Source organism: Neoarius graeffei, chromosome 7 (genome assembly GCF_027579695.1).
Source record: "Neoarius graeffei isolate fNeoGra1 chromosome 7, fNeoGra1.pri, whole genome shotgun sequence".
NCBI classification, from domain to species: Eukaryota; Metazoa; Chordata; class Actinopteri; order Siluriformes; family Ariidae; genus Neoarius; species Neoarius graeffei.
The window spans coordinates 30,284,766-30,307,854 of record NC_083575.1 but is presented as its reverse complement, the minus strand read 5'-3'; the positions used below and the strand labels follow the sequence as shown (position 1 = coordinate 30,307,854).

Genomic DNA, 23,089 nt, shown 5'->3' with positions numbered 1-23,089 from the left:
TACAGGCCTCTCTCATCTTTTTAAGTGGGAGAACTTGCACAAGGGTTTGGGGGCTGCCTTAGACCCCTGAAGCTCACGGGTTCTACATGCTCAGAGATATATTCTACTGCATTTCTTGGCACTTGCAGGCCTCCCTGTAAGTCACTCTTTTTTGGTAATATTAATGAGATTTTTTTTCCAAAAGTTGCTATGATGGATTCAATCAAAAACAATCCATCCTTCCATTCATCCATCCATCCAATGTCTACTGCTTATCCGGATCCAGGCCACGGGGGTAGCAGCCTAAGCAGAGCAGCCCAGACTTCCCTCTCTCCAGCCACCTCCACCAGCTCTTCCGGGGGAATACCGAGGTGTTCCCAGGCCAGCCAAGAGATGTAACCTCTCCAGCATGTCTTGGATCTGCCCCGGGGTCTCCTCCCGGTGGGGCATGCCCAGAGAACCTCCCCTGGGAGGCATCCAGGGGGCATCCTAACAAGGTGCCTGAACCACCTCAACTGACTCTTTTCGATATGGAGGAGCAGTGGTTCTACTCCGAGTCTCTCCCGAATGACCAAGCTTCTCACCCTGTCTCTAAGGGAGAGCCCAGCCACCCTGCGAAGAAAACTCGTTTCTACTGCTTGTATCTGCGATCTCATTCTTTCAGTCACTACCCACAGCTCATGACCATAGGTGAGAGTGGGAACGTAGATGGACCAGTGAATTGAGAGCTTTGCCTTTTGGCTCAGCTCTCTCTTTACCACAACAGACCAGTTTAGCATCCGCATCACTGCTGATGCTGCCCCAATCTGTCTGTCCAATTCCTGCTCCCCCTTACCCTCACTTGTGAACAAAACCCCAAGATACTTAAACTCCTTCACTTTAGATAGCAACTCCCCCCTGACCCGAAGTAGGCACTCCACCTGTTTCCGGCTGAGCACCATGGCCACTGACTTGAAGGTGCTGATCTTCATCTTAGCTGCTTTGCACTTGGCTGCAAGCCGTCCCAGCACATGCTGTAAGTCACAGATTGATGAAGCCAATGCAGTGTTTTTGATTGAAGTCTTATTATAATTAATATTCAACTATATTGGTGACGTATTTATGGAATAAGAATAAAACAGCAGTTGATGTTCACCAAGTGCCAGCTTTATTTTCAGCTTCAGCCATTCAATTACAGTACATGACTATCCAGACCTAACTCATATGCTGCTGATGTTCACTAAGTGTCAGCTTTATTTTCAGTTTCAGCCATTCAATTACATGACTATCCAGATCTAACTCAGGGACCGGCACGTATTACATGCATGGCACGTAAGCGCCTCTTAACACGGATGGCACTTTATGAACACAATATAAGGAAGGAGGTAAACTGGACTAGCATGATCAGTGACCATCTCCACACAGAACTACTCAGGCAGCTATGCACTGGGCACTTACGTGGATGGGGAGTGGAGTATGTCCGAATGTAGAACATCTGCATTGCGGTGCGCTGTCGCCGCCACACAGTAATAACAAGAGAAACTAAACAAAAGACCACATTTTCAAGATTGACAAGTATTTTATTAGGCATATTATGTGAAAATTTAAATTCACTCCAAATTGCTTGAAACTGGTCTCATTGAATTATAGAACTGAATGCTAAACGCTCTTTTTACAGATTTAAAATATGCTTATCTGTGCTTGAGATATTACAAATCAAAGATGGAAGAAATGGCTTAATTTTTAGAAAACTGAGGTAATATTATTTAATAGGATAACATGGTCTAAAATGGGGCTAATTAACAAATGACAACAATTGTTTTTTTCTTAATAACTTTTTTATTTTTCAAAATATTTACGGTACATGGGGCGGCACTGTGGTGTAGTGGTTAGCACTGTCGCCTCACAGCAGGAAGGTCCGGGTTCGAGCCCCGTGGCTGGCGAGGGCCTTTCTGTGCGGAGTTTGCATGTTCTCCCCGTGTCTGTGTGGGTTTCCTCCGGGTGCTCTGGTTTCCCCTACAGTCCAAAGACATGCAGGTTAGGTTAACTGGTGACTCTAAATTGACTGTAGGTGTGAATGGTTGTCTGTGTCAGCCCTGTGATGACCTGGTGACTTGTCCAGGGTGTACCCCGCCTTTCGCCCATAGTCAGCAGGGATAGGCTCCAGTTTGCCTGTGACCCTGTAGAACAGGATAAAGTGGCTACAGATAATGAGATGAGAAGATATTTACGTGGGGCGGCACAATGGTGTAGTGTTTAGCACTGTTGTCTCACAGCAAGAAGGTTCTGGGTTTGAGCCCAGTGGCTGATGGGGGCCTTTCTGTTTGGAGTATGCATGTTGTCTGAGTGGGTTTCCTCTGGGTGCTCCGGTTTCCCCCACAGTCCAAAGACATGCAGATTAGGCTAATTGGTGGCTCTAGATTGACCATAGGTGTGAATGTGAGTGTGAATGGTTGTTTGTCTCTGTGTCAGCCCTGCGATGACCTGGCGACCTGTCCAGGGTGTACCCCGCCTCTCACCCATAGTCAGCTGGGATAGGCTCCAGCTTGCCTGCAACCCTGTACAGGATAAGCGGCTACAGAAAATGGATGGATGGTGGCTCTAAATTGACTGTAGGTGTGAGTGTGAATGGTTGTTTGTGTCTATGTGTCAGCCCTGCGATGATTTGGTGACTTGTCCAGGATGTACCCTGCCTCTCGCCCATAGTTAGCTGGGATACGCTCCTGCGACCCTGCACAGGACAAGCGATTACGGATAATGGGAGGATGGATTGATATTTACATGGAAGTTGGCAGGCACATAGATGGTTGTATACTGAATACAAAATTTGAAAACTTAGTAAAAACCAATGATGCAAAGTAGTATTTAATTATTATTAATTATGCTAATTAGGTTAAAAATTGAAATCGGTACACTCAATAAAAAGTAAAACAGGATTATTTCTCATACCCTCTTCATGTTTAAACTGTAATGATTTTCCTGGTTACACAGTTATGCTTTGTGACTATATAGGACACAGTTATAGAAGCGAGCTATTTAAAATCATGCTATCTGTTATCACCCAAATGAGAATGGATTCCCTTTTGAGTCTGGTTCCTCTCAAGGTTTCTTCCTCATGTCATCTGAGGGAGATTTTCCTTGCCACCGTCACCACAGGTTTGCTTATTGGGGATAAATTAAGGATAAAATTAGCTCATGTTTAAAGTCTTTACTTTTCTGTAAAGCTGCTTTACAGAAAGCTGTGGTTAAAAGTGTGGTTAAAAGCGCTATGCAACTAAACTTGACTTGACGTGAATAGGCAGTTACCACTGTTGTTGCTGGGTTACCAGAGAAATCCACCAAGAGAACTCAGAGTAGAAGCAGACACAACAGAATGCCTTCTTTGCCTTAGAACTAAGCAGAAGACTGACACCACTGACCAATGCTTGGCCTTCATTCCTCCACACAGACAATGTTATCAGATAGTGGGCTTCGACTTGGCTGAACTGCAGTTTTGATTTGTGAACCATTCTGTGCTCTTGGAGTCCAAGTGTCTCAGTGTCATGTAAGGCTGTGCAGAATGATGCCTCGAGCACTTCAGCTTTACTTTTGATGGTACAGACATTGATGGTTCCCATAAATAATGGTTTCCTGCAACAAAGTAGTGCCTTGGTACTCGTATAATGGTCCCTTCCATTGGGATTTAAGGACCCATCATCATCAATTCCTCCTGAGGGATGACTGACATCAAGTATTGGCTGTAAGTATGGAATTCTCAATAACTGTGTGTGCCATAGTGTATAGCTTAACAATACGATAAGTACTGGAGGTGTGGTTGCAGCTCCTCATGTCTCCAATGTCGCATGATGGCCATTAGCTCTAAACGAGTTCATCTGCCCTTAGACACGTCTTGTTTTTCATCCTGCTGGGTGTCATGCCACTCTCCTCACGAGCGTAATGCTAATGGGAGCTGGTTTACCATGCATGTGAGAGGTAGTACTGGGTTACATGGTGCCAGTAGCAGGCATCATGCCTGTCCTAACCTTAACCTGGCCTGACCTACACCTGCCCTCATATGCTTTGCAAAGTATTTAACATCAACTGGACAGATCATGTCACCAATATTGATCTGTATGGTGACATCTGCTGTATCTCAGATAAGATTGGTTCTAGGAGACTTGGCCTTGCTGGTCACTGATATCACCACCATAACCATGCAAGTCAGCTCGTCCTGTGGTAGCCAACCCATGGCCATCTCAGGTGGGGCCATCATTCAGCCACTTTGCTAGACACTTTGAGGGACACTGGAGCCAAAAACACCATTGAGCTATCAGCCTGTATGCAAGATCGTGATGACTGGGCAGCCAGACATATATCTCAGCTGAGGCCACCCAGATGATGATGATGATGATGATGATGATGATGATCAGGTCAGGGGATTGAGATGACCAAGGCAGAAGCTTGATTCTGTGGTCAGCTAACCATTTTGTGTTGATTTGGACAAATGCTTCTAATCATTGTCATGCTGGAAGGTCCAGTGACAACCCAGTTTGAGTTTCCTGGCAGAGGCAGACAAGTCTTCTTTTTATGCCAAACACACCTTGAATGTTTATTGTCCAAAAACTCCATTTTTGTTAGATCAGGCCATAGAACACGGTTCCAGTCAAAGTTGCAGTAGCGTTTCACTAACCTTCGGTGCTTCCATTTGTGGTTAACTGACAGAAAAGGCTTTTTCTGGCATACCTTTCAAATAATCTGTTGGCATGGAGGTGCAGTCTGATGGTGGTTTTGGGGAGTTGGAAACCCCAAGATTATAGTTTTTTTTTCTTGTAATTCAGCAACAGTGATCTCATCTCATCTCATTATCTCTAGCCGCTTTATCCTTCTACAGGGTCGCAGGCAAGCTGGAGCCTATCCCAGCTGACTATGGGCGAAAGGCGGGGTACACCCTGGACAAGTCGCCAGGTCATCACAAGGCTGACACATAGACACAGACAACCATTCACACTCACATTCACACCTACGGTCAATTTAGAGTCACCAGTTAACCTAACCTGCATGTCTTTGGACTGTGGGGGAAACCGGAGCACCCGGAGGAAACCCACGCAGACACGGGGAGAACATGCAAACTCCACACAGAAAGGCCCTCGCCGGCCCCGGGGCTCGAACCCAGGACCTTCTTGCTGTGAGGCGACAGCGCTAACCACTACACCACCGTGCCGCCCAGCAACAGTGATCCTTGGGGATTTTTATTCTCAGTGGACTTGATAAAACACAGCAAATGACATAGCACCCCAAATCATCACAGACTGTGGAAACTTCAAACTGGACTTCAAACACTTTGATTCCGTGCCTCTCCACTCTTCCTCCAGACTCGAGGACCCTGATTTCCAGATGAAATGCAAAATTAACTTTCATTTGAAAAGAGAACTTTGGTCTACTGAGCAACAGTCCAGTTTTTGCTCCACTGAGCAACAGTCCAGTTCTTTCTCTCCTTAGCCAAGGTACAGTAAGACACTTCTGACATTGTTGCTAGCTCAGGATTGATATTAGGAATGCGACAGTTGTAGCCACTTTCCTGAAGATGTCTGTGTGTGGTGGCTGTTTATGGACTGACACCAGCCTCAGTCCACTCCTTGTGAAGATCTCACAAGTTCTTGAATCGACTTTTCTTGACTGTCCTCTCAAGGCTGCGATCATGCCTGTTGTTTGTGCACCTTTTCCAGCCAGCCTTTTCAGCAATGACCTTCTGTGGCTTACCCTCCTTTTGGAGGGTGTCAATCATCATCTTCTGGACAACTGTCAAGTCAGCAGTCTTTTCCATGATTATGGCTGCGTGTACTGAACTAGACCAAGAGATACACTGTAGTTATACTGTTCTACTCAAACTCAAAATGAAATGCTCTAATATTTTGAGAAATTTTTGTGCTGTAGGCTGTAATTATCAAAATTAAAACGGAACAATGCTTGAAACATTTTAGTTTATATGTAATGAGTCAAGAATATAACTTTATACACACACACACAATTCCAAAAAAGTTGGGACGCTGTGTAAAATCTCATCTCATCTCATTATCTCTAGCCACTTTATCCTGTCCTACAGGGTCGCAGGCAAGCTGGAGCCTATCCCAGCTGACTACGGGCGAAAGGCGGGGTACACCCTGGACAAGTCACCAGGTTATCACAGGGCTGACACATATGTTTCATCTCCATCCTTGATCTCAACTTGCTACTGGCAAGTGGTCCTCACTTGAAAACAGCCTTCAGCACCACCACAGGCCACCGGCAGTACCGGGTTCTCCCCTTCGGCCTCCATGGAGTGCTGGCAACCTTCCAGCATCTAATGGACATCTTCCTGCGGCCTCATTGGCTCTACACTGCTGCATGCCTTGATGATTTTGTCATCCACTCATACACCTGGCAGGATCACCTACATTGTATCAGAGTTTTACTGCTCGAACTCCGGCATCCCGAGCTGATGGCCAAAATCTGTAAGTGCCACTTGGGACATTACAGGCATTTAAGCAGATGCTCTTATCCAGAGCAATGTACAACATACCCAGAGTAGGTATTAGATGCCTTGCTCAAGGGCACTTCAGCCATTCCTGGTGGTACAGGGAATCGAACTGGTGACCTTTTGGTCCCAAAGCTGCTTCTCTAACCATGGCTTCCCTGTGGGACTCACAGAAGCACAGTGTTAGGTACTTCTTTTATACCTGGACCAGAACTGTGGGTGAGAGTCTCTTAACCTGACAAGTGCCCAGGGATTGAACTCATAGCACAACACAGATATGAGAGCAACCCAAGTTTATTTGTGCATAAGCAAGCTTATATACAAGATCTGTGCATGCAAGAGAAGAAGAACAGGAAAAGAGGAACAGAGTGATGAAGAAATCCAGAAACAGCCAGAAAGGGAAACGGGGTAGGGGTGAACATTGAATCATGAGGCCTGCAGGACAGGTTTCTCAGTGACATGTCAGACCAATTAAAGGAATAATATTTTTGTATTTTGAATGTGAAAATAATCAAATTTATTCATTGTGCATGAAAATTACTCTTCAATAGACTACTTTTATGAATTGGCTTCAAACTCTTTATTATAAATTAGTTGTATAGATCAGGGTGCTTTTTCATTTTGATTGAATTTTCAACATGTAATGGTATGCAAAATTAACTGTTAGAATTGCAGAAAACTTAATATAAAGTATGTTTCTTTATGTGTTGTGTCTAACTTAAAAAATGCCTTGAGAGAAGATATTCTGGCAGATTTCGCTTTTCTGTCTAGACTGAAAATTAAAGAACTGAAGGTAAATTTTTAATTATCAAAATTACATTTATCTCATTTTATTAAATAAAGGAATGCATTTTTGATAGCTATTTTGTCACTGCTATAGCAAGTTATGAGTGTTTGAAATATGCTATGTAATATATGTCCATATGTCAAAGCAATGGCCGTAAACAAGATTCGTTGAGACCTGTGTGAGACATCGTAGGACGGAAGTAAAACATACAGTGGAAATCAAAGTGACCAACATCTGCCAACGTTGTCAAAAGACGCGCACTCCCTCTTTTGAATACTGATATAATCAAGCCAGAAGTTTTGTTTGTTTTGATAGCAATCAGGAAAGTTTGAAAAAAGTAGGCAGTAATCATAATTTAAACTCATTTTTATGCAATATTTCGTTTGGAAATATGGAAAAATGGCGGCACTGACATCTGGCTGACACTTCACATTTCGAAGTCTCGTACAAGTCTCGTGAAGATCGCACGGATAAGCGACGCCTACCATGGACCAAACGAACTAAATTCAGCGTGGCTAAAAACCAAATAGGCCGATAAGTATAATATTTAATTGAAATTAGTTGCCAATATGAGTCACGATATAAGGTTACTAAAACCAAAAACGTAATTGAATAATCTTTATTAAGAAATAAAGCAAGTTTAAAAATGACTTCAGTTCCCCTTTAATGGCTGAAAATTATGTAGTTCACTTCAGTAATCTTCTGTATTTCCACAATTTTCTGTTGCACCCCACAGAAGCTATAAATATTATCTTTTTAATGCTTACGTATACCTTGAAATTTTCTTCATCCCACAGCCTAATTCTCTGAGACCTGCAATCTTCAGTCATGCCCAATACGTATATGCCATAACATAGTGGCTTATTTGGTTTCAAAAACATAACCATGGCAAAATCTACCCCATCTTTTGTCTTCCCAGTTAAACAAAACATGATTATAACTACAGTACCAGTCAAAAGTTTGAACACACTTACTCATTTATAGGTTTTTCTGTATTTTGACTATTTTCTACATTGTAGAACAATACAGAAGATATCAAAACTATGAAATAACACATGGAACATATATGGAATCATGGGGTAAACAAAAAGTGTTAAAAAACAAAATATGTTTCATATTTTAGTTTCTTCAAAGTAGCCATCATTTACCTTGATAATGCTTTGCACACTATTGGCATTATCTTCATCAACTTCATGAGGTAGTCACCTAGAAAGCTTTTCAATTCACAGGTATGCCTCGTCAAAAGGTAATTAGTGGAATTTCTTGTTCTTTTAATGCATTTGAGACCATCAAACAGTCAATAGTAAATAATAAAAAGACTAAATAGCCCTATTCCACAACTATAGTATGTCAACAACCACACAACTAAGTAAGAAAAATGATAGGCCATCGTTACTTTAAGACATGATGTGTTTTTTTTTAATTAATAAAAAAAAATTGAATTAGAAGGTGTGTCCAAACGTTTGCCTGGAATTGTATAAGCCTATTTATAGCCCTCTTTGCATTCTGCATTTTGGATGACAGAAAATTACCTTATGGAGCACTGCCTACATCTCATTCTTCTGCATTTCACCCTTACCATCACTCACTGTCTGGTTCATGACACTGCTACTTGTGTTATAGGTTATGTCTGTCTGCCCAGCTACCCATATAGGCATTAGCAAAGGGGCAGAATTAACATGCCCTCTTTCTGTGTAATCAGTGTAACCTTTTTTGTCTGTTTGTGTTTAATCAGGTTTTGGTCTCTGAAAGTCTTCTTCCCTGCCGTGTACTGTACCGCACTCTGTCAGAAGAGAGTATGTACAGTAATAGCAAAGTCTCATCCTATACCAGCTCCCGCAGCTCAGTGCTTGACCAGGTTCTACCAAATGATATACTGTTCAGCAGCACTCCACCTTACTGCAGCACTCTCCCTGCTTGCACTGGTCGCAGCCAGCCTGTATCCAACCTCCGGAGTGAGTATTTTTACTGTTACCAAAATTAATGCTTTATCTCTTTTTTACTACTATAACCAATATTTGAGCTATTATTTTATCACAGCAGATGTTTTATTTGTGGAGAGTCACATGGCTAATTATGCAGCCCTACTGTTTATTGTTGAAAGATAGCAGAAATATATTTTTGCTACAACTGTATTTTAAAAAAAAAAGGTTTTGTAAATCCTGTTTGGAATTATCTGGATTTCTGTATGAATGGCTCCTATAATGTGATCTTCACCTGAGTAAATTCAGATATACACGATATGGCCAAACATTTGTCAACATCTGACCATCACATTCATATGTGTTTCTTAAACATCCCATTCCAGATTTGGGTATGGTATATGATTATTACTTTTTTTAACATTACATCTTCACATGCTCTGCATTGATTGCAATTCATTCTTCTCATCTCATCTCATTATCTCTAGCTGCTTTATCCTGTTCTACAGGGTCGCAGGCAAGCTGGAGCCTATCCCAGCTGACTACGGGCGAAAGGCGGGGTACACCCTGGACAAGTCGCCAGGTCATCACAGGGCTGACACATAGACACAGACAACCATTCACACTCACATTCACACCTACGGTAAATTTAGAGTCACCAGTTAACCTAACCTGCATGTCTTTGGACTGTGGGGGAAACCGGAGCACCCGGAGGAAACCCACGCGGACACGGGGAGAACATGCAAACTCCACACAGAAAGGCCCTCGCCGGCCACGGGGCTCGAACCCGGACCTTCTTGCTGTGAGGTGACAGCGCTAACCACTACACCACCATGCCGCCGCAATTCATTCTTATGCAGGTAAAAATTAGTGTATCATTGTCTCAGTGCTGCCACCTTTTGTTACTCTTAAAAGTCTGACAGTGTCAAACTGAAGGCCCGTTCCCTTGTTTTCATCCAGTCTGTGCTAACTTTCAAAAAATAATATTGAAATGGCCCTGAATATAATACAACACATGCTTTAAAATGTTATCGAGAAATGTTTGTAAGACTGTAAAGAAAGCAACATATTACATAAGAGACCACTTTTCAGACAAAAAACATAATGAAGACTGCTGGGTTTTGCATGCAAAAATAAGAAGCAAGTGTGAAAGTCAGTCTCTAGAAAAACTGTGCCTGGTTCTACAGGTTCTATTGATGCCTTACAAGGTAATTTCTTTATAAAATTGCACAAATTCTACCTGAGACTACTATTTAAAAAATGAAATTAAAAGTTTCTACATAAACAATATTATAAAGAGCAATAAACATATAAGCTATAAACAATGTCAATATTTGGTGTGATGACCCTTTGCTAAAAAGGGTCAGATACAATTTGAAAAATAAAAATCTCTAACAAAGTTTGTACATATATTGTATGCATGTATGTCTATATGCATATACAGTGTGTGTGTTTTTATCTATCTATCTATCTATCTATCTATCTATCTATCTATCTATCTATCTATCTATCTATCTATCTATCACTAGATAGATAGATAGATAGATAGATAGATAGATAGATAGATAGATAGATAGATAGATAGATAGATAGATAGATAGATATCGTATTTTCAGAGTCCAAATATACAAAACATTGTCAAGAACCAGAGGAGCTAAATACATAACAAAGGCTTGGTTACATGAGACATCAGGTATGACACATATACTTCGCAAAGTGTGAGTGTAGAGAGAATCCTTTTAAGTATGTGCTGTGATTGCACTCTAATCCGGAACAGGTGCATGGTAATTAGCCCTAATGGCACTGCATGTGTAGTCTGCAGCAGTGCACTCAGCATGCTCAGATCATCAACACACTTGGATGTGACAAAACCCCCCGTCCCCAAAGAGCTCCCACTGGGAGCTTAAAACCTCCTTGGTTGGTTGAAGACCTGGAGCTAGACGATGTCCCCTCGGGGCTCCCCTCTGGGTAGGGAAGGATGTGGCAATGGAACATGGGCTTAGGTAGAGGTTTGAGTTCCAGTTGGGCTTTGAATGGGAGCGTGGATGCAGGTGGAGGCTTTGGTTCGGGCTTGGACATGGACATAGGCGTGAGCATGGCATAGACATGAACATGGGCCCAGGCATAGACTCGGGTATGGACTCAGGCATAGACATGGGCATAGGCATGGGTTTGGACTTTGGCATCGATAAGGGCATGGACCCTGTTATTGGCATGGGCTTAAGCATGGGCATGGACTCAGGCATCGACATGGGCATGGACTCAGGTGTGGGCCTGGGCTTGAGCATGGGCATGGACTTGAATATGGGCATGGACTCAGGCATCAGCATGGGCATGGACTCAGATGTGGACCTGGGCCTGAGCATGGGCATGGACCCTGGTGTTAGCATGGGCATGGACCTGAACATGGGCATGGACTCAAGCATCAGCATCGACATGGACCTGAATATGGCCATGTACTCTAGCTTAGACTCTGACCTTGGCATGAGTATGGGCTCTGGTCTCAGCATAGGCGGGGCTTCGTGCTCAGACATCGGCTCAGAGATGGGCATAGGCTTTGGCATCAGCTCTGGTATCATAGCATGGGCACATTCAGCACAGGACAAGATGGAATTATGTGTCAATGAGCATGTAGGGCCACCAGTATTTTGTACTGATGAGTTTTTATGTGCCCTTAATGCCTAAATGCCCTGTGGGTTAGTGTGTTGTAAGCCCATGTGATTACACAGCCTCTGAAGCCCGGCAGCAGCGCAACGGTCTCATCCTCGCTGAAGCCTTGCAGTGGAGCAGCGTTCTTGTACTCGCTGAAACCTGGTGGTGGAGCAATAACCTCGTCCCCTCTGAAGCCAGGCGGCAGAGAGAAAACCTTGTCCTCCTTGTAGCCAAGCGGCAGAGCAAAGACCTCATCCTCCCTGAAGCCAGGTGGTGGAGCAACAACATCTTCAAAGCCAGGTGGAGGAGCAAAGAGCTCGTCCTCACTGAAGCCTGGAGTGAAGGCCTTCAATTCTGCCGCTGTGTCAGCCTTACAGGTATCAGCCCCCCCCCCCATTTTTCTAGGGGTCATTCCCTCTCTGGAGCTTGGCATTGCTCAGCATGCCAAGTCATTTTCAAGTCTAAGTATTCTGTAATGTAATGGAGGTGATGGACGGATGTAATTGCAAAAAGAGTTTCATTTAAAGACATACTAGCAAACAGATCCAAATTGTCATAAATTGATCTAAATTGTCAGTGTTGAGAAACAAGCAGTGGTCAGGTGAGGCACAACCCAGGGGAGAGACAAAATGCCATCAAGAAAACAGAAACAGAGTCGGAAACCAGAACATCAATAAAATAGCACAAAGGCTTGGTAATGTGAGACACTAGGTACAATGCATATATATCGCAAAGTCTGAGTGCAGAGAGAGCCCTTTTAAGTGTGCACTGTGATTGCATTCTAATCTGGAACAGGTGCATGGTAATTAGTCCTAATGGTGCTGTGCGTGCATAGTCTGTAGCAGCGCATGCTGCATGCTCAGAGCACCAATGCGCGTGGACATGATACAGGGAAGTTTTTTTAAGGAAGATGCCTTTATTTTTGTCACATATACATTCATCATCTCATTATCTCTAGCCGCTTTATCCTGTTCTACAGGGTTGCAGGCAAGCTGGAGCCTATCCCAGCTGACTATGGGCGAAAGGCGGGGTACACCCTGGACAAGTCGCCAGGTCATCACAGGGCTGACACGTAGACACAGACAACCATTCACACTCACATTCACACCTACGGTCAATTTAGAGTCACCAGTTAACCTAACCTGCATGTCTTTGGACTGTGGGGGAAACCGGAGCACCCGGAAGAAACCCACGCGGACAACATGCAAACTCCGCACAGAAAGGCCCTCGTCGGCCACGGGGCTCGAACCCGGACCTTCTTGCTGTGAGGCAACAGCGCTAACCACTACACCATCGTGCCGCCCATGACACAATCAGTTTTATATAAATCCAAAGAGCTTGGCAGACTCCCAGCAATAGAACTGGGAAATAAATTAATTACATTAAAGAGAGCCTTTTTTAAAAATATAATGGAAGCTATAAAGAGTGGAGCAGACTGAATAAAGAGAATTAAAAGTATGGAAGAAAAAAGAGGAAGAACAAGACAAATGTGCCATTTTATAAAGGACTATACACGGATCTCATCTCATTATCTCTAGCCACTTTATCCTGTTCTACAGGGTCGCAGGCAAGCTGGAGCCTATCCCAGCTGACTACGGGCGAAAGGCAGGGTACACCCTGGGCAAGTCGCCAGGTCATCACAGGGCTGACACATAGACACAGACAACCATTCACACTCACACCTATGGTCAATTTAGAGTCACCAGTTAACCTAACCTGCATGTCTAGGAAACCGGAGCACCCAGAGGAAACCCACGCGGACACGGGGAGAACATACAAACTCCACACAGAAAGACCCTCGCCGGCCACGGGGCTCGAATCCGGACCTTCTTGCTGTGAGGCGACAGCGCTAACCACTACACCACCATGCCGCCCCACTATACACGGATTTTTTAGATAAATATGAGCACTTAAAATTAGATTGATGTAATTGGTATCTAACAATAATATATATAAACAAATAAATATGAACATAGGGATATTTAGTTTAAATATGAACATATAAAAGCAACTGAGAGTGAAGATGAGTTCAAAATATACAACCCCAAATCAGAAAAAGTTGGGATGGTATGGAAAATGCAAATAAAAAAAAAAGAAGAAAGTACTGATTAAAAATTTTTGTTTGACTTGTGTTTCATTGCAGACAATATGAACCCAAAATATTTCATGTTTTGTTGGGTCAACATCATTTCATTTGTTAATATACATCCATTCCTACGTTTCAGGCCTGCAACACAATCCAAATAAGGCTGGGATGGGGCAAATTTAGGGCCAGTAATGAGATAAACAATTAAATAATGGTGTGAGTTAAAGCAGGTGATGTCATCAGGTAATCATGATTTGGTACAAAAGTATCCAGGAAAGTCCTAGTCTTTGAGGAGCAAAGATGAGCTGATGATCTCCAGTTTGTCAACAAATGCATGAGAAAATTATTTAAATGTTTAAAAATAATGTTTCTCAAAGAAAGATAGGAAGGGATTTGGATATTTCACCCTCTCATGAAACAGTTGAAAGAATCTAGAGCAATTTCAGCGCATAAAAGGCAAGGGCACAAGCCTAAGCTGAACACTCTCAATTTCTGATCCCTTAGATGGCACTGCATCAAGAACTATCATTCATCTATAGCTGATATAACCACATAGGCCTGGGATTACTTTGGCAAACCTTTGTCAAGCGCTACAATACTGAGTTACCTCCACAAATGCCAGTTAAAACTTTGTTGTGCAAAAAGGAAGCCTTATTTTAACTGTGCCCAGAAGTGCCATCGAGTTCTCTGGGCTCAGAGGCATCTGGTCTTGAAGGCAAAATATGGCCTTGAAGGCAACCATCACACAGTGGAAATGTGTATTTGTCTGAAATATGGTCAGACAAATCATTATTCTAGGTCTTTTTTTGGAAGAAATTGATGCTGTGTGCTCCGGACCAAAGAACAAAAGGATGATCCAGATTGTTACCAGCAGCAAGTCAGAAAGTCAGGGTCTATCATGGTAAGGTGTTGTGTGAGTGCCTTTGGCAAAAGTAACTTACATTTCTGTGATGGCAACATTAATGCAGAAAAGTACTTTGAGATTTTGGAGCAACATATCTTGCCTTCAAGACTACAACTTTTCCAAGGGTATTTAAACAAGATAAATGCAAAATCACATTCTGCACATATTACAAAGGCATGGCTGTGGAAGAAGAGGGTGCCTGTCCCCTCTGTCCTTAATAGAGAAGGTGTGGCAAATTTTGAAATGATGACCCCAACTTTTGCACACCTTAAGACCTGTTTGCAGGAAGAATGGGACAAATTAACACGTGAAACACTTCATCACTTGGTGTCCTCAGTCCATGAACATCTTTTAAAGCCAAACAATACTCAAAACATAAACTCCTTTATACTGACAGATAATATGCATTCAAGACATGTTTGAGTATTTGTTTGTTCATATTTGTACCTGTATACTATGTATAGATTGTTTTTCTTTTAAAATAAAATGTGCGCTGATATTTTACTCTCGCTGAAGTACAAATATCATGCTCCAAGTACAAATTACATGAGAGAATCTGAGATTTATGTCATTTACTCACCAGATAACTTACCTAACCCTAGATTGAGTGGATACATCGCTTCAAAATTGTTGTAAACAACCCTGAAGATGCCTGAGTGTCAAGTGTTTGGGTGTAAAAATAATCTCAATCATTGCAAAGGGAAATAGTTTTTTTGCCATCCCCAATCCTACAAAGGATATTACTTTTACAAGTGCATATTACAAATGGTGAAATGGCTGCATTTCATCAGTACTGGTCACACTTTGGACAAAGATCAAAGATATCTAAATCCCAGACATAGTAGCCCTGTCAATAACTGCCAGCAGCCAGCTGTCAGATCACAGGCACTTACGGATGCAAACGCAGGGGACAGCGGGTGCGGCCCAAACTGCAGACAAAGCCAAAACATGAATCAGGAATCGTAGTCAGGAAACAGGTGTGGGGCAATCGATCGGCAAACAGTGCAATTCAGGGCAGACAAGAAGACGAAGTCAGGAAAAAGCAGGAACAGAGGTCTTAACAGGAAGTCAGTCAGATAAACAGAAGGCTTGGTAAAGTCAGGTATGTGACACAGAACAATACTTCGCGAGGAGTGCTTGGGCCTGCTGAGCTTATATGGGGGTAGGTGATTGCGGGGTAATTAGCTGCAGGTGAAGTGATTAGAATTCCGGTGATGGGGAGGCACTATTGCTCTTGGGAAGTATAGTCTGAAGTGGCCATGTTTGGAGGCTGCTCTGAACTCAGGCTTTCAGCGCTGTTACTGACACCAGCAATTTTGCTGCGTATAAATGCTCCATTGCCAGCAACTTGCAGTGTTTTTTTTCCTTGTATTTTTATGTGACACGCTTTTGTTTGTTTTTATTCACTGAGAAGAGTGATCTTTATTGACGGCAAGAATCACATTTCTGCTATGACAACAGACATTGTTTTCTAGTATCTGTGTCAGTATCTGGCTGCACCCAAGGAAGTCGATTCATCTTACATGTCAGTCTGCAAAACAAAAAGGAGAGAAAAGTCAGAAGGGTGTAAAAGTGTCCCAAAACAGAGTGTAGCTTTCACCTGAGCGAACAGCTGTTGGCATGGCTCTGTCCACTGGACTGGATCTGGTGTCCCATTTCAGTGAGATCAGTCAGCAGATTTGTGACATCAGAATAGTTAGGTATGAACCTGCAATGATAGCCACCCAGTCCCAGGAACTGCCTTTTTGGTCTTAGGTTTCAGACAAGCCAAAATTGCTGCTGTCATCAATTTGAGGATGCACCCAAGTGGAAGCCTGGATACTGTACTTCCACCTGCCCAATTACACACTTATTTGGGTTTGCTGTGAGTCTCAAGCATCTCAATGATCTCAGCACAGTCCTCAGATGTTGTAAATGCTGCTGCCAATCATTACTGTAAATGATTATATCATCTAGATCAGCAGTGGAGAATATGCACTGTGTAGGTGGAGGAGTCTGTGCATGAGTTGCTGAAATTTTGCTGGTGCTCCAAACAATCCAGATGGAAGCATGACAAACTGATGTAACTGAAACAGAGTGGAAAAGGCCAATTTTTCTCGGGACATTGGGGTCATGGGAATCTGCCAAGATCCCTTGGTCAAATACAGTGTTGAATAAATGCGAGCTGCCTCCTAACTGATCAAACAGTTCATCAACGTGAGACATTGGGCATGCATAGTTAACCAATGTGTAGATGCCAGGGTAGTGGAAAAAAAAAAAAACATCAGAGACCTCTTCCTGTAACCTGGCAACCGGTGCTCTCTGGGACAGCAATATGGTAGGTGGTCTCCACAGGGGACTGGGTTGAATTGGGCTGCACTTTTTGTCTTATCTCTGCTCCCAGCTCCTCCCTCTCAGGAACCACCATTGCCAGAGCCACCATTGCCTCAGAGATCCAGACCAACTGTCCCCCACCTCCATCATCTGGCAGTGGTGTCTGGAAGTGCCCCAGTTCCCTGCAGCACCAGCATAATCTCCCAGGCTTTCCTAGTGTTCCCTGTGTTGAACACTCTCCTCCTTCTGCCACTCACTACAACACAGAGCACACTCACTATTCACTAAGGGATCACGATAACTTTTCTTGGGTGACCCCAAGGGTGAGGGCCTGGAAGTGCTTGTACCTTTGAGTCATTCTGGGGATATCAGAATATTGAGCCATTCTGGCATGTTCAGCCTATGGCAGGAAATGCACCCAGTTACCCCGATTCTCAGAACAAAAGACATGGAGGAAACACCCAAACTCTTGATTGGTTCTTTCCACTTGTCTTTTTGACTGTGGGTGATAGCCAGATGTTAGGCTTACTGATGCTCCCAGTTTGTCCATGAATCTAGACCAAAGTCTTGACATAAACTTTGAACCCCAATTGCTTACTATATCTTCCAGGATGCCAAATTATCAAAACACATGGGTAAATATTAATTTGGCTATTTCAAATGCTCTGGGGAGGCTGGGTAGAGGGATAAGACTTAGAGACTTGGAGATTCCATCGATGATTGATTACAGTGATTACTGTATTACCTTATGATTTAGGAAGATCTGTGATAAAATCTATGGCTGTATGGGAACAGGAATGAGAGCAGGCTGTCAGCCAACATCAAAATTCATTCACTAATTTTAGCCTTCTAGCTAAATTGGTTTGAAAGATCCAATACTCTTTTTTTTCCTTCTTCTTCTGCTTCTTCTTCTGCTTCTTCTAATTATTAATATTCTATTGAACTATCCTAGAAACATCATAGCAATCAACTGAGACTACGTTTACATTAGACCGTATCTGTCTCGTTTTCTTCGCGGATGCACTGTCCGTTTACATTAAACCGCCTCGAAACGCCGGGAAACGGGAATCCGCCAGCGTCCACGTATTCAATCCAGATCGTGTCAGCTCCGGTGCTGTGTAAACATTCAGAATACGCGGATACGCTGTGCTGAGCTCTAGCTGGCGTCTCATTGGACAACGTCACTGTGACATCCACCTTCCTGATTCGCTGGCGTTGGTCATGTGACGCGACCGCTGAAAAACGGCGCGGACTTCCGCCTTGTATCACCTTTCATTAAAGAGTATAAAAGTATGAAAATACTGCAAATACTGATGCAAATACTGCCCATTCTGTAGTTATGATTGTCTTTAGGCTTGCCATCCTTCCACTTGCAAGTAGTAAGTGATATGCGCTGGGATCACACACACAGCGGCTCAGTCCCGAATCGTGGCTTGTGCACTTCACTCGCGCGCTGTGTGAGCTGCGCAGGGCCGGAGTGCGCACCCTCCAGAGGGCACTCGCTGTTCAGGGCAGAGTGATTTGGAGCGCAGGATGCCTGCGGAGCCGAGCGTATCCGTGTATTGGCGTTGCTGTGTGCATGCAAATCGTGTATTGGTGTTGCTGTGTGCACACTAATCGTTTTAAAAACGTTAATCTGATGATCCGCTGATACGGTCTAATGTAAACATGGGCTGAGTTTCCTGAGCAACTGAATAGCTACAACCTTGCAACCAATTAGGATCATATTGAAACCTCTAAGAAATATAGCATCCACCTGGGACCCCATAATAGCCATTTAGCAGCACTAGCAATTAGTTGGGATAAACAACAGAAAACGTTAGCATAGCAGCACCCTTGGAACCAACTTGAATATGCTAGCAACATTTTTATATGTTAATGCTTTAACATACCCTTTCAACTTTTTAACTTTTACATGCTTAATTGTTCATAACAAGCTTAACTGTTCATATCAGCATCCAAGCAACCAATTGCTTAGCAGCATTGTTTTATATTAACACTACATCCTTTAAACATTTCAATATTTTTAACATTCTGACCTTTACATATTATAAACAGTTAGCCTTTTAACCTTGACATCGTAAACTGTTTCATGTTTTATTATTTTGAAATAAATTACAACAAAACATTGTAATTTCATTTAACACTTTTAGCATGGTTGGTCTTCTAGTTATTATTACTGCAAAACCTTCTTCTGAATTTCTAGTTCTTCTGCAATTTGTGTGTGTGTGTGTGTGTGTGTGTGTGTGTGTGTTCTTAGATGAGGTCTGGTTTTCTGATGGGTCCTTGGCAGACAGGTCAAAGTTTAGTGATCCAGGACTCCTCCCCCTACCGGATACTGCCACAGGTCTGGACTGGTCCCATCTTGTTGATGTTGCACAAGCCTTTGAAGGTAGGCACATAAGTATAAATGTGTATAGAAAAATCTAGAAAGTAACTGCAGTGTACTTCAGTGATAAATGTAGTGGTAGTAAAAACTGCAGCATAGTACTCAAAATGTCACTTTGCAGCTTTTCAATTTACTGTATATAGAAGGTAAGCACTGTTTTTAAGTATCATTGTAAAAAAGCTCAGCAACAAAATATATTCAGTAGTGCTGTCAAAAATGTCGTGTTATTAATGCGTTAACTTGACTCAATTTTAATGGCGATAATTTTTTTTTATCGCGAGATTAACGCTCTGTGACATGATGTAGGTTTTTCATAAGCTTTTGAAACTGCCAGGAACTTGGAACAGAGACTTTGCTTAGAAAACCGATAGCAGCTAGACTGTAATGCTGCGCCCCGCACAGCCAGAGTCCTCTGCCCCCCCCCAAAGAACCAGCGCGGGCAGGGCGCGCTAGTAGAGATGGGATTTATGGCTCTTTGATGGGATCAGCATCTTTGTGATCCGTTCTTTGAAAAGACCCGTTCAAAAGACTGGCTAATTTGGCTCTTTTTAAATACTTATTCAGTTTTAAGAAGACAGCATCTAAAGAAGCCAGATCCCTCTGAACTGTAAACTCAATGCTATCCCAGAAATCCTTCCTGTAATATGCAAATTTGGCCGCCTCTGATTGGACAGCGCGACGCATCAACAGGCAGAAAGTGTAAAAGTACAAAATGTGTTGAGCTGAAACAGTAAAGATCAGATTCAATGCAATATTTATCAACGAACAACTTAAACTTAATATAATAGTGTACTTTATATTATAATCAAGCATGTCAAGCCTACCGTCACTGAGTAACCTACGTATCTCTCTGATTAGAGTTGTAGACTAACTCAAACAGTAGATCATTTCACTCATGGTTCTCTTGCTAGCCCCGCGCTGGTGCTCGGCTTAGGTTTCACTTTGCAGTGGCTGTGTCAAGATGTGTTATGCTTTTGCAATAAAAAAAACATTGGTACAAAGCAAGCCCATTCACTTTTTTATGCTGATAAGAGAATTACAATGGTTTTTTATGTGACAAAAATGTGCGATTAAATCGCGATTAATCGCGAGTTAACTATGACTGTCGCGACATTAATCGCGATTAACCCTCATCCTACCATGCTATTTTACACCTTAATCTTACCATGTGGGGTCCGTTTGGACCCCAATACTTTTCTTTAAAATTAAAGCTTATAAAGACAAAATCACCAGATAAGTTTTGTTCAGAACATCTTGTATTAATAACATCAATACACTAAAGGGCCCAAGGCATAAAGAACACACTTAACCTTCATCCTACCAGCCAATTTTACATACACAAACTACCAGGCGGGGTCCGTATGGACCCCAGGAGGGAATACCTTGAAATCAATGCAGTAAGAACCAATTCAATGCAGCAAACAGACATAACTTTATTGAAGAACAAAATCCACTATGGCTGAATATCAATGATGTATTACAAATGCAATAACATTGCAATAATATTGCAATAACTAGCATACATGTAGCAAATTATAGCGCCACAAAAAAAAAATTGGCATTATATACATGATTTTTGCAGCTCATGCAGCTGTAAAACATTCTGGATTACAACTTAGGTCTTTTCTTACAGAATTTAAAACAAAAAAGTAATTGTAAAATAATTTAGGGCTTTTGTTTTGCAGCCTGTGCTTATTGCAGCAGTGGGGTCCACACGGACCCCAAGAAGGAATGCCTTGGTAGTTTCATTATGGAACATAAAAGAAATAAAAGAAGTTAACTTTCAGTGTACTATTCAATTATAAAATGAAAGACAGATAAATTTTACTCTGGGGTCCGGTTGGACCCCAGTAACAAATTAATTATACCTTCACAATGCAAAAACCTGATCTTCCGGTGCTTTAGTGTTTTAATTAAGACATAAATTCCGACAAATTCATAAAACGGTGAGGCAGTATGTCACATATTTTTAAAATGGCAAACAAACATATAGGTGCGGGGTCCAGATGGACCCCACTTGGTAGGATGAAGGTTAAATATTTTAATCGCTTGACAGCACTAATATTCAGCAAACAGCCATCCTGTGATCAGAAACTGAATATGATTATAGGTGATTTTGTGCAAAATATTCAGCTAACAGAGATAGGGATGAAAATAAACTACATGCTACCAACTGTCATATGCCCACAGTGATTCAATCTGTAGGAGTAAGCATAAGATTGTACTACTTAATCAACTGCTCTCCTAAAACCAATTAAGCAGAATTCGGCTCAGTTGAAATTTAAATGCATGTATTAAATTCATAACTTCAATATCTGACTCCAATAGTCAACAAATTATTTGAATCCAATATTAGTTAGCTTATTAACCTTTTAGTTAAGGTAGTAAAAGTATAAAATTATATGTCAACATTTAATTATACACCCCCAATTCCAAAAAAGTTGGGATGCTGTGTAAACTGTAAATAAAAACATCCATCCATTATCTGTAACCGCTTATCCTGTGCAGGATCGTGGGCAAGCTGGAGCCTATTCCAGGTGATTATTGAGGTATTTCACTCACGTGACCAAGTCATGTGATGCTGCCATTTTGGACGGCACGGCTCGAATCAGTTTGAATGCGAGGAAGGCGACAAACGAAAAACATAAAAGAAAAAGGAGCGAGATGCAGAAAACACCTTCACTATCCAGCGACGTAGGGCATTTACAGGGCGAGCAGAGGGAGAGGTATTTGCAAAAATTGAGGTTAGCAGGCTTAGAGAACGACGTTTACCTGCTTCCACCAGGATTGTTCACTGACGTACGGAAGTACACGAAGCCCTCGTCTTTACCTGACTTCGGCCCACATGATCTGTATACCTATGTCGTTAAAAACCCATCGCCATACACAGGTATTGATCTGAAAGCGTATACGAGTTTGGATGCCTACAAATATTTTGTGTCAGGCTGGGTAACATGCCTACATCAGCGGGTCGTCCCTGGAGCCGGTGGTCGCCATCTTATTACAACTAAGGTTTGTTCACATTTTCATTTACTTTCGGTCCTCAGGATAAACAAAATGTTATTAAATGGCATTGAAATAACTTCTTAGTCTGTTGAGACATGGCCCGTTATAAATTTGCTGTTACCAGGCAATGACTAAGAACTGTATTATTACGGTCGGTGTAGTTGTAGCAGTGTATTAGCAACTAGCTGTTAGCACTAGCTAATGTCAACAACATCATAGCTAGTATGTTACTGTAGCAATGTTTACGTTCAGTCATTTGGATGACTTAAAACCTTTCAGTCTCAAGTTTTTCCTTTACTGGATTTACTAGTTTACTGAGCTAGCGCGCTCGGCCGAGCCGGGAGCCATCGCGCGCTCTCCGGCCGAGCCGGGAGCCATCGCGCGCTCGGCGGCCGAGCCGGGAGCCATCGCGCGCTCGGCGGCCGAGCCGGGAGCCATCGCGCGCTCGGCGGCCGAGCCGGGAGCCATCGCGCGCTCTCCGGCCGAGCCGGGAGCCATCGCGCGCTCTCCGGCCGAGCCGGGAGCCATCGCGCGCTCTCCGGCCGAGCCGGGAGCCATCGCGCGCTCTCCGGCCGAGCC

The 23,089-nt window shown here is 42.7% G+C and overlaps 1 protein-coding gene across 1 annotated transcript in view; it reads left to right on the top strand.

The window, feature by feature from the left end:
- The window catches only part of LOC132889218 (signal-induced proliferation-associated 1-like protein 2), a 246,877-nt gene that overhangs the window by 211,164 nt on the left and 12,624 nt on the right, over nucleotides 1-23,089 (top strand). The window contains exons 14-15 of the mRNA XM_060925482.1: nucleotides 8,974-9,193; nucleotides 19,376-19,507. Coding sequence (XP_060781465.1) covers nucleotides 8,974-9,193; nucleotides 19,376-19,507 — 352 coding nt within the window. The remainder of the gene's footprint in view (nucleotides 1-8,973; nucleotides 9,194-19,375; nucleotides 19,508-23,089) is intronic.